The 11,747-nt window shown below is 44.6% G+C and overlaps 3 protein-coding genes and 2 long non-coding RNA genes across 5 annotated transcripts; 4 read left to right on the forward strand and 1 right to left on the reverse strand.

Annotated features, from left to right (window-relative positions):
• The first annotated feature begins 1 nt into the window (after nucleotide 1).
• Nucleotides 2–791, forward strand: LOC112341337 (pentatricopeptide repeat-containing protein At4g02750-like). Its single transcript, XM_024661266.1, has 2 exons — nucleotides 2–250; nucleotides 417–791. Exons 1-2 carry the CDS (start codon nucleotides 2–4, stop codon nucleotides 789–791), a joined length of 624 nt encoding a protein of 207 aa, XP_024517034.1.
• Nucleotides 792–815: 24 nt separating this feature from the next.
• On the forward strand, nucleotides 816–1,753 carry LOC112341338 (pentatricopeptide repeat-containing protein At2g22070-like). The gene is made up of 2 exons (XM_024661267.1): nucleotides 816–1,499; nucleotides 1,655–1,753. Exons 1-2 carry the CDS (start codon nucleotides 816–818, stop codon nucleotides 1,751–1,753), a joined length of 783 nt encoding a protein of 260 aa, XP_024517035.1.
• Nucleotides 1,754–2,108: 355 nt separating this feature from the next.
• On the forward strand, nucleotides 2,109–2,506 carry LOC112341372. Its single transcript, XR_002990528.1, has 2 exons — nucleotides 2,109–2,360; nucleotides 2,417–2,506. It is a non-coding gene; the product is annotated as an uncharacterized LOC112341372 (long non-coding RNA).
• Nucleotides 2,507–5,832: 3,326 nt separating this feature from the next.
• LOC112341371 lies at nucleotides 5,833–6,250 on the reverse strand. The gene is made up of 2 exons (XR_002990527.1): nucleotides 6,014–6,250; nucleotides 5,833–5,963 (listed from the first exon to the last, which is right to left on the reverse strand). It is a non-coding gene; the product is annotated as an uncharacterized LOC112341371 (long non-coding RNA).
• A 1,434-nt stretch (nucleotides 6,251–7,684) lies between these two features.
• Nucleotides 7,685–8,251, forward strand: LOC112341339 (pentatricopeptide repeat-containing protein At2g35030, mitochondrial-like). Its single transcript, XM_024661268.1, has one exon. The coding sequence runs from the start codon at nucleotides 7,685–7,687 to the stop codon at nucleotides 8,249–8,251; it is 567 nt and encodes a 188-aa protein (XP_024517036.1).
• Nucleotides 8,252–11,747: the final 3,496 nt, after the last annotated feature.

Below are 11,747 nucleotides of genomic sequence, written 5' to 3' on the forward strand. Positions count from 1 at the left end.
GATGAGAAGATTCTCCTGGAACTTGATGCTTGGCGCTTATGCCCAGAATGGGTATCTGGAGGAAGCAAAAGAGCTGTTTGACCAGATGCCACAAAGGGATATTGTTGCATGGGTCACTGTTATCACGGCTCATGCAAACCATGGAAACTTAGAGGAATGCCAAGCATTGTTTATTCAGGTTTCAAAATGGGATGTAGCTTGCTGGAACTCGCTACTTACAGCATATGCCCAAAACGGGCATATGGATCAGGCAAGCCAGATCTTTGATGGAATGTTAGAACACAACATAGTTTCTTGGACTGTTATGGTTAATGGGTATGCAAGAAAGATCTTGTTAAATATGCGCTAAATTTTTTTATGAGAATCCCCGAAACCAACGAGCTGGGATGGACTGTTCTTGTCACTGCATATGCCAGCTTGGGCATATTGAAAAATCCAAGGAGGTTTTCAGTAAAATGCCACAGCGCGACTTAATCTCGTGGAACGCAATGCTAGCGGCAACGTCCAGCCTGCAAGAAGAAAGGTCTCTGTTTGATGGCATGCCACAGAGGAACGTTGCATCGTGGTCGACAATGATCACAGCACTGGCCGAGAGAAACCAGCTTGAAGAAGCTCGCATTCTCTTCGATCGAGCTCCTTATCGCGACGACGTGGTGTGGACTGCCATGATCGTGGCCTACTCCAACCACGGCCACCTCGAAGAAGCCATGAAGATGTTTGCACGGATGCCACAGCGCGATCTCGTCGTTGGACGGCAATGGTGGCGGCAATTGCTTTGCACGGGAGCTTGATCGATGCCAGAGCCTTGTTACAAAATGCCACAGCACGATAGCGCCGCGTGGAACACGATGCTGGGAGCTTACATCCAGAGCAATTGCCTCGTCCAAGCGCGGGAGCTCTTCACAGCCATGCCGGTGAGAGACACAGCGAGCTGGAATGCGATCCTTGCCGCGAGCACTCAAAGGGGGAATCTCTTGCAGGTCGGGAAGATCTTCTCCACATTGCCTGATCGGAGCATTGTGTCGTGGAACGCGATGATCCATGGCTGCGCACAGAATGGCCATGAGCGAAAAGCTGCTGAGTTTTTTGGTAGCATGGCGATGGAGGGCGCGGCGAGAAACGAGATAAGTTTCCAGGCGATTCTCCTGACTTGCAATCACGGTGGGAAGCTCCGTGTGGCACTCGACTACTTTCGATCTATGGTGGCCGAGTACAACATTTCTCCAAATGTGATTCACTTCCAGGCGATGGCAGATGTGCTGGGACGAGCCGGGCTGGTTGCCGAGGCTGAAGGTCTGCTGCTGGTGATGCCCTTCCAGCCGCATTTCCTCGCGTGGAAGAGCTTGATCAGCGCTTGCAAAGTTCATGGTAGTGGCAAGAACATCGATGCAGCTCGTGCCGCAGAGAAACTCTTGGAGATGAAACCAGGGGACTCTAGCGCTCTACGTGCTCATGTCGAATCTGCAAAAGCAGCTACGTCACATGAGTCCATTTGGCAGGTTAACATTAAAGAGTCAACAAGTATAACTTTAACAACAACATATAATTAATAGAATAACATTCTATTATTAACATTCTTTAACTTAAATAAGAAAAACAATTTTAATGAATAAAATCTTGATAATTATTGATATCACTTTCATTATTGCTCTAGAATGTCCAAGAGATTGTCAAGAGCCTGCCAGTGAGAAGAGACGATGTAGCATTTACCACTTTGATTAATGTTGCGGGTGACTGGAAGCGGCCGTACTGAGTCTGTGGTCGAGAAGGAAGACAAGGTATTAGGTTCGTGTTCAGTATATTAGCATGGAATTTCTATGGAACTTTGAATCAAACTCTTGTAAAGTTTTTGCAAAGCTAGAAGAGGAATTCTAGAGTGACTTTGGAGATAAGGATTTGAATGGTTGGAGAAGCATTATAGGAAAAGAAGAATTGGCAAACACGGAACCACTTTTACTGGACTAACTTTCAAATATTCTTTCAGAGATAAGAAATAAGCAAAGCCGTCCCAAGACAACTCTCCAGTGTCCATCTAACATTTTGTGCTGCCTCGAGCTATAAATACGAGCCTCTCCTGCCTCACAGATCAAACCATTTCTCTCTAATATACAAGCCTACTTGATCTTAGTCTGAGCAGCAAAATCATGGAGAACAAGGCTTTCTTGGTGATGTTTTTGGCGCTTGCCATGTTTGTGATGATGCTGGCCATGGGCGTGGACGTGGGAGGAATCGCAAAGGCTGCTGCCCAGCGCTGCCAGTCGGGGTGGTATTGGTATGACAACAGTTGCCACCGTTGCCAGAGGGGTTGGGTCTGGCGCAACAATCGCTGCTGGCGCAACTGAAACATCCCATTTCACGGGGTAAGCCCATGTTAAGATTCAACATCGTAATTGCCTTTGTTTTCGTCATTCTGCAGTGCCAAGAAAGAATAAAGACACTGTAACGTGTTTTCTGATCGTGATGAGTCACAGCAATAATAAATAAGTTGTCCAGCTTGATATAAAAAGTCTGAATGTCTCTTGCTCCTCCTCTCTTCCAATCAATGCATCGCTGGATTGATCGATTGCTCGACTCGATTGGAGCGTCACAACCAGGCCCAGGCACACCTAGCTCACCAAGGCGATGGTGCAGCGCTGCCGATGGATTTCGCTGCGTGCAATGCAATTGGTACGGGTATGACAACAGTTGCCATCGATGCCAGCGAGGGTGGCGCTCGAACGGGAGCCGCTGCTGAAGAATCGCCAAAGTTCGCTAGCCTGGTGCCTCGAAGAACCACGGGAGCGCATCTCAAATCATGAAGAGTTGGGCTAACAGCGTGGATGAGATATATCGAATAAGAGTGAACGAAAAAGGTTTTGGAGTCCTATGAATCTTCTGTGATCTCTATTCATGTGTTTGAAATTTTCATGCCCGTGAGACTGTTAATGTGTTTTCTAGAGGTTGGTTCACTTGTAATATCAAAAAAATTTCAAATCTTTGGACTAAAATTTATTAGTATATAATATTAAATAAAATAATATATGTTTTTGTCATGAAAAGTTTGCCATCTTAGTCTCGACGTGGAACTTGGAAAAGCAACAAGAAGGAAATAAGAAGCAGTAGTGGAGTCAGAATTTTCACCGAATCTGATCTCTTTCCCAAGACAAAGTCTAGCAATTACATACACCGACCATGTCCCCTCTCTCGATCGAAAATAAAATGAAAGACTTCTAAAGATCGTCAAGATCCAGCTATTTATTTGGATATTTGTCCTTTTCAGTGGCAGTGAAGTCTATAGCAATGGCGCGTGGTGATGCATGAGTTTCAATAATATATAATATATAAACTGTGCCTTTACTCATCTGGATTCATGTTGTTCTATGTCCCAGCATTATAGAAAAGAAAAGGAATTGACAAACACGGAACGATTTCCTCGACTAACTTTCAAAGGACAAAGTGATGCCCCCCCAAGAGAAGTTACAGCATTGTATGTTGACTCCAGCTATAAATACGAGCGGCCTCACAGATCAAATCACTTCTCTCGAATATACTCGTTGAACTCTTAGTTTTTGCAGCAAATCATGGAGAAACAAGGCTTGCTTGGTGTTGTTTTTGGTGCTTGTCATGTTTGTGCTGATGCTGGCCATGAGAGTGGACGTGGGAGGAATCGCACCTCGAGGATGGCGCTAGTATGGCGGCAGCTGCCACTGTAACTAGAAAGCTAGCTCCTCTCTGTGATCGTAAGTTTCCTCTCGGCAATTTTGAATGTATAATTCAACTATGAAGAACAAGTTGAGGGAACACACTATGACCGCCGTTTCCTTTGTACTGCACAAATCCAATTGGCCCATGTACGCTTATTCACCATTGACAAATCAAAGCTCTATCTTGTCAGTCGAGAGAGTTTGCTGTATTCCAGGAAAACGCCAGTAAAAGCAAAGGAAATGATCGATGCCAAAGGTTGCATGTGGTGAGATGGGTAGTAATATCACGTCCACGCCTAACAGTGTTGCTGTTTCCAGGACAAGTTTGGTACCTGTGGCCATCAACAATGAGAGTGTGGCAGTTGTAGGCGAGCATCCATTAGGGATTGATTTCATAAAGGTTCAAGCCTATTATTCAAGCTTTCTTACTGATGGAGAATGTAGCTCCCACTTTGTAACCTGAAATCCAGTTTTGCATCCTCCACTTGCCTTTGAAGATAAAGAATCCAGGTAGCAGCATTCACTGCCACAAGAACAGTCATGTGCCCATGTTGTTTGGGAGCGCCTCGGGTGTCCAAAACTTTGACACCTCTAGAACAATTAGCTCAGACACTAGTTTTGTCAACATTCCAGATGTGATTTGGCTCGTAACTGCTTGCAGCATAAGATGCATCAAGATTCTCATACAATCGTGATGCAACTTCTTTGCTTAGGAACTTTGCATGTTGGAGCTCCAAGGCCTTTGCAAGCTTGCTACTGATCTCTGGGTGCCATTTCATGAAGCTACTGCTCCACTTTTGGCTCGGTTCTCTGTCTGTCCAGCTTAGTGCTATAGAGGCCTGGAAACAACAGGAAGAGAAGTAAGCTGGTTCTCTTTCTTTTTATCTTTTACCTTTGCAGGTCTGGGACTTTGGCTTTCACTGACAAGAGCTGCCTGACAATTTTTCTGCACAACAGGCTAAAAGTGGTTTAATTAGTGTACCTCTGGATGCAAGCCAAGGAAGTATTGTGAGATTTTCTTCGTGTAATGTTGTTCTGGCTGAGATTTGCAGTTGATGTAACAGTAAAATCTTGTGATCGGATATCTTGTGATCTAGAAAACATAAAAGAAAGAAATGCATTCTTTGTTACAAGAATGTTCTTACCTCAAGATTCTATGCACTTTCCTAGTCCTAGTATATTTTAGGTCTAACAAAAGTGATAATGATTATGCAAACTTTTGGAAGGATAAATTTAAATAGTATACCAAGATGCATTTTTTTATTATATTTAAAAGAAAACCTCTTGAACACAGAGGTTTCCTCAACTGAACACAATGCTAGAGTGCATCACTTTATCCTTTGAAAGTTAGTCAAGGAAATCGTAGCAACACACTAAATCAAAGTACAGACAACATTTTTTGTTTTTTCACAATATTATATTATTGTTTAATTCATGCATCACCATGCGCCATTGCTATTGGCTTCACTGCCACCAAAAAGAAAAAAAATCCGTGTTTTATATACATGGTGTATGTACTTGCTAGACTTTGTCTTGGGAAAGAGATCAGATTGTTGAAAATTTTGTCTCCACTTGTCATATTTCCATCTTGTTGCTTTTCCAAGTTCACTTTCATTGACAAGAATATATATTAGTTTATTTAAAGCTGAACGCTTTACACCCTTGGATAGATTGACTCATAGTTGGCTTTCTTTCTTTTTTATTTTTCATGTTCTAAATTTTCTTGTCATTCTGGTTATTGCGAATGTTCAACAACTTTCCAGAAAACACATTGAGAGAATTCCAAACACGTATATAGAGATCGACTCCAAAATATTTTCATATTCTATGTATCTCATCCACGCTGTCAACCCAGCAAGCTTTGGCGATTCTTCAGCGGAGGCAGCGGCTGCTATTCCCCTTGCTGGCATCGATGGCCTCTGTTGTCATACCCGTACCAATTGCAGTGCATGCAGCGAAATCCATTCCAGTACCATCCTCTGCGGCAGCGCTGCACCATCCCCCCGACCTCCACTCCCACTGCTAGGTGTGCCTGGGCCTGGTTGTGATGATCCAATTGAGTCTTGTTGCTTGCCGATCATTGGAGCAATCGATCAATCTAGCGATGGATTGATTGAAAGTCGAGGGATTTGGAGAAGAGAGGAGAAGGAGCAAGAAAGATTCAGACATTTTATATCAAGGCCTGGACAATTTATATATTATTGCTAGAACTCATCCAGCATCGCACGATACAGAAAGCACGTTATCAGTGTCTTTATTCTTGTTTCCAGACCCTTGGCACTGCAGAATGATGAAATCAATTACGATGCTGATCCTTAACTTGGGCTTACCCCGTGAAACGAGAGGTTTCAGTTGCGCCAGCAGCGATTGTTGCGCCAGCTCCAACCCCTCTGGCAACGGTGGCAACCGTTGTCATACCAATACCACCCCGACTGGCAGCGCTGGGCAGCAGCCTTTGCGAGTCCTCCCACGTCCACGCCCATGGCCAGCATCATCACAAACATGGCGAGCGCCAAAAACAACACGAATAAAGCCTTGTTCTCCATGATTTGCTGACAAACTAAGAGAAGAGAGAAGTAGTTTGATCTGGGGCTCATATTTATAGTTCGAGGCAGCTACAAAGTTGTCTTGGGACTCTGTAGTCAAGTTCCGTGTTCGGGAATTTCTTCTTTTTTCCAGCATTATAGAAAGAAGAAGAAATTCCCAAACACGGAACTCAAAGAGATAAGGACTACGTCCTGCCTCATAGATTAAACCATAACAAGCTTACTAGCAGCAAAAAGGTTGCTCGTCACGTTTGTAATGCGCATGGGCGTGCACGTGGGAGGAATCGCACCTCGAGGATGGTGCTGGTATGGATCGTAAGTTTCCTCGCAGGGATTATTTAGCAATTTATAATCAAACCGTGATGACTATGAAGAACAAGTTGAGGGAACACACTGTGACCATCGTTTCCTTTTTACAGCAAAAATCTAATTGCCCCATATGAAATCCCGCCTTTGGAAACACTTATTCGCCATTGACAAATCAACGCTCTATTTTGTGTCGAGAGAGTTAACTGTATTCCAGGAAAACGCCGGAAAAAGCAAAGGAAATGATCGATGAGAACGCAGATGTTAGAGGTAGAGATGATGTGGCATGTAATTATGCACATTTACCATCCATATACAGTTGAAATACATAGAAAGTTCTTCCTCCTCCTGCGTGTCTCTTCGCTGCTAACAATTGAAGCCTCTAGAACAGGCCGTGGACGATCTAGAGCCCGCGTGCATTGTCGTTCGACGACGACTACGCGCAACTCCTCACAGCTTGCATCCAGAAAAGAGATTTGCGTCAAGGCATCCTTCACCACCAATCCAGCAGGTACCTCGCAAATCTTCTCATCCAGCACTAAGGAAGGTGCGAGCGCGCGGATCGAGCATGGCAGGTGTTTATCAGCCATCCATGAGCCCAACAGATTCTCCTGGAACTTGATGCTTGGCGCTTATGCCCAAAATGCGGATCTTGAGGAAGCAAAAGAGCTGTTTGCCACAAAGAGATATTGTTGCATGGGTCTCTATTCTCACGGCTCATGAAAACCGTGGAAACTTGGAGGAGTGCCAAGCATTTTTTTATCATGTTCCAAAATGGGATGTAGTTTGCTGGAACTCGCTACTTACAGTATATGCCCATGGATCAAGCACGCCAGATCTTTGATGAAATGCTAGAACACAACACAGTTTCTTGGACTGTTATGGTTACTGGGTATGCAAGAAAAGGCTTTGTTAACGACGCGCTAAATGTGTTCATGAAAATCCCCGAAACCAACGAGCTCGGATGGACTGTTCTTGTCACTGCATATGCCCAGCTTGGGCATATTGAAAACTCCAAGGAGCTTTTCAGTAAAATGCCACACCGCGACTTAATCTCGTGGAACGCAATGCTAGTGGCAACGTCCAGCCTGCAAGAAGAGGTCTCTGTTTGATGCCATGCCACAGAGGAACGTTGCATCGTGGTCGACAATGGTCACAGCACTGGCCGAGAGAAACCAGCTCGAAGAAGCTCGCATTCTCTTCGATCGAGCTCCTTGTCACGACGACGTGGTGTGGACTGCCATGATCGTGGCCTACTCCAACCACGGCCACCTCGAAGAAGCCATGAAGATGTTTGCACGGATGCCACAGCGCGATCTCGTCGCTTGGACGGCAATGGTGGCGGCAATTGCTTTGCACGGGAGCTTGATCGATGCCAGAGCCTTGTTCGACCAAATGCCACAGCACGATAGCGTCGCGTGGAACACGATGCTGGGAGCTTACATCCAGAGCAATTGTCTCGTCCAAGCGCGGGAGCTCTTTGCGGCCATGCCAGTGAGAGACACAGCGAACTGGAACACGATCCTTGCCGCGAGCGCTGAAAGGGGGAATGTCTTGCAGGCTGGGAAGATCTTCTCCACATTGCCTGAACGGAGCATTGTGTTGTGGAACGCGATGGTTTTTGGCAGCATGGCGATGGAGGGCGAGGCGAGAAACGAGATAAGTTTCCAGGGAAATCTCCTGACTTGCAACCACGGTGGCACTCGACTACTTTAGAGCTATGGTATTTCTCCAAATGTGATTCACTTCCAGGCGATGGCAGATGTGCTGGGACGAGCCGGGCTGGTTGCCAAGGCCGAAGGTCTGCTGCTGGTGATGCCCTTCCAGCCGCATTTCCTCGCGTGGAAGAGCTTGATCAGCGCTTGCAAAGTTCATGGTAGCGGCAAGAACATCGATGTTGCAGCTCATGCCGCAGAGAAACTCTTGGAAATGAAACCAGGGGACTCTGGCGCTCTACGTGCTCATGTTGAATCTGCAAAAGCAGTCACATGACTCCATTTGGCCGGTTAACATTAAAGAGTCAACAAGTATAACTTTAACAACATCTAATTAATAGAATAACATTAAGAAAAACAATTTTAATGAATAAAATCTTGATAATTATTGATATCACTTTCATTAATCGTTGCAGATTGTTCTGGAATGCCCAAGAGATTGTCAAGAGCCTGCCAGTGAGAAGAGACGATGTAGCATTTACCACTTTGATTAATGTTGCGGGTGACTGGAAGCGGCCGTACTGAGTCTGTGGTCGAGACGGAAGTTCTATGGAATTTCGAATCAAACTCTTGTAAAGTTTTGGCAAAGCTAAAAGAATGCTAGAGTGACTTTGGAGATAAGGATTTGAAGGGTTGGAGAAGCATTATAGGAAAAAGAAGAATTGGCAAACACGGAACCACTTTTACTGGACTAACTTTCAAATATTCTTTCAGAGATAAGAAATAAGCGAAGCCATCCCAAGACAACTCTCCAGCCTCCATCTAACATTTTGTGCTGCCTCGAGCTATAAATACGAGCCTGGCTCACAGATCAAACCATTTCTCTCTAATATACAAGCCCGCTTGATCTTAGTCTGAGCAGCAAATCATGGAGAACAAGGCTTTCTTGGTGATGTTTTTGGCACTTGCCATGTTTGTGATGATGCTGGCCATGGGCGTGGACGTGGGAGGAATCGCAAAGGCTGCTTCCCAGCGCTGCCAGTCGGGGTGGTATTGGTATGACAACAGTTGCCACCGTTGCCAGAGGGGTTGGGTCTGGCACAACAATCGCTGTTGGCGCAACTGAAACCTCCCGTTTCAAGGGGTAAACCCAGCTTAAGAATCAGCATCGTTCCTCTGAATTCATCATTCTGCAGTGCCATGGTCTGGAAAGAAGAATAAAAGAACAGTGACAACATTTTTTCTGTATGGCATTGCGTGAGGTCCAACAATAATATATAAACTGTCCAGGCCTTGATAAAAAATGTCTGTTCTCTCTATTTCTCATCTGGATTCACAGCTTCATTTCAAGAGTTTACTTCATTTGGACTCCAGGCTTGCCGACTGAGTTTTTCTTGCATGGCAGTTTTACTTCCTTCTTCGTGTTGCAAACTTCGTCTATGCCCCAGCGGCCCCAGCATTATAGAAAAGAGAAGGAATTGACAAACAGAACAACTAACTTTCAAATATTCTAGATGCCTTCCCAAGAGCATTCTAGCGTCTTGAGCTATAAATATTATGGGCATCCTCTCTCCAGTATACTAGCATGAAGAACATGGGGCCGTGGTTTGTTGTGATGATGCTGGCCATGGGAGTGGATGTGGGAGAAATCGCAACGGTATGGCCGATGCCCTCGATGATGGGGGTGATATGTCATAACCAGAGAGCTATAAGCTCCTCTGTGTGGTGGTTTCGGAGATCTTTTGCAAATTTTTGGCTACAACTCACAGTGTGTTCTTGAGTTGCATGGCCGAAATGAAAGATTAATGAATAAGAACGATTCAGGGAGTGTATTCTAAATATGAAGAAGAGTTTAGAAAAACATTGAGTAGTGTGGATAAGTACTAACCCAAACAATTCCATTCAAATCGGTGAAATGACCACCTTTTTACAGAGGCAAATGGCCAGACTCAAAATATATAGATGATGCAAGAAGGATTTTAGAGGAGATCAACTTCAAGGATTTGGTGTTGTGAGTGAATGATTGTGGGCATTGCCAAGTCTCTCATATAATTCTCCTCAATGGAAAGAAGATATTGTGAAAGAGAAAATGAGAAATGTCTAAATCCAAGGAAAGCAAAGTGGATTCATAAGTTGCAGCGCTTAGCATTTTCCTTAAGGCATCCGCATAAATTGTCACAGAGGGTGGTGGGATATGCCCATGGTGATGACTCCCCAGGATGAGAGCTGAAAAAGACTGATCATCTCTAGAACATCCGCATATATGTAAGAGCATCTCCAGGGAATATCCCAATATATCCTCACTTGCACCTATACACACTAGGGGAGCTCGTCCTCGAGCTCTGAAGGTAGTGTTGGGGTGTCTACACCTCAAATCATCTCTAGCATCTGCAACAATGTTGTGAAAGAAGGGCTTTGGTGAGTAGTGGCTCAAAGCTAGTTTCCTGGTCATAGCTGTCGCTCATCACCAGGTAATTTGGTTGGAGCAGTATGCTACTCCATCTACTAAGAAGAAGAGGGTACTTCAGTGCTGCAGAATGTTGGAAATGTTTTGATGTGAAAAAACGCATGGATCCTTTTGTTGGCTGCTTAAGCTCTGTTTGAGACTCTTCAGGACACACATATCTGCGTGGTGAAGTAAAGTTGATGTGAAAATGTTTGAAGCTAGAAAGGAAAGGAAAATGTAAGAACAAAATGATTACAAAACCTATGTTGCTGCTGTAGATACTCCTAAATGTAGTAGTGTTGAAGATGTGTTGAAGGGAAGGCAAGATATGGCCATCACTTGAACATAAAAAGAATTTGCATTAGTGATGCTTTCCACTTGAATTGATCTGCTCCAAGCTGATGTTAGCTTTAGTCGGTGAGAGTTTCTGACATCATAAAGCCAGACAAGTTCCCCTAGCTGAGCCATATGCCTTCCCTTGCTAATGACTTGTGGAGACAAGTGATGGTAAGTTTCCATGTCAGCAAACAAGCCAAGTCATCCATCCACCAAGTGTCACACCCATACCATTATGTACATAACTTTAGCAAAGCAATGAAGTCAAGAGAGCACTCCATATGCAAAAATCCATACATTTACATGGTATTGGGTTTGTTTCGATCCTGATGGTGAAACACTAGTATGCAACAAGCAAGAACATACTAGGGCCCTTGCAATCCTTGCTAGGGTGGAGTAGTGGAACCAAGAATGCAAGTGAGCACAACATGAACCCAATCCTTGCCTCTGCCTATGTGGTAAGCATCCCTTCTAGAGATTCCCACCACCTCCTCTCCCTCCTCGCTTTCCTTAGCCATTTTCTCTAAAAACCAATGGCTTGGCTTCTAGTACTCCACCTGCTCAAACCACCCCAATGGTCACTTCGGGCAGTAGCGATGGGAGAAATTACTCCAGAAGTTCATAAGTGAAAACTTCACAACATGGAAGAGTAAACTCTAGTTAATTTTGATGGCTAAAGATTGTTAGGACTTGGTCGAGGGAACTGAAGTGAGACCTCTTGACACTCATGCTACCTTGTAGACTACTTGGGACTCTAAGAACTTGAAAGCACTCT

The sequence above is a fragment of the Selaginella moellendorffii genome, unplaced genomic scaffold (assembly GCF_000143415.4).
Source record: "Selaginella moellendorffii unplaced genomic scaffold, v1.0 SELMOscaffold_81, whole genome shotgun sequence".
NCBI lineage: Eukaryota > Viridiplantae > Streptophyta > Lycopodiopsida > Selaginellales > Selaginellaceae > Selaginella > Selaginella moellendorffii.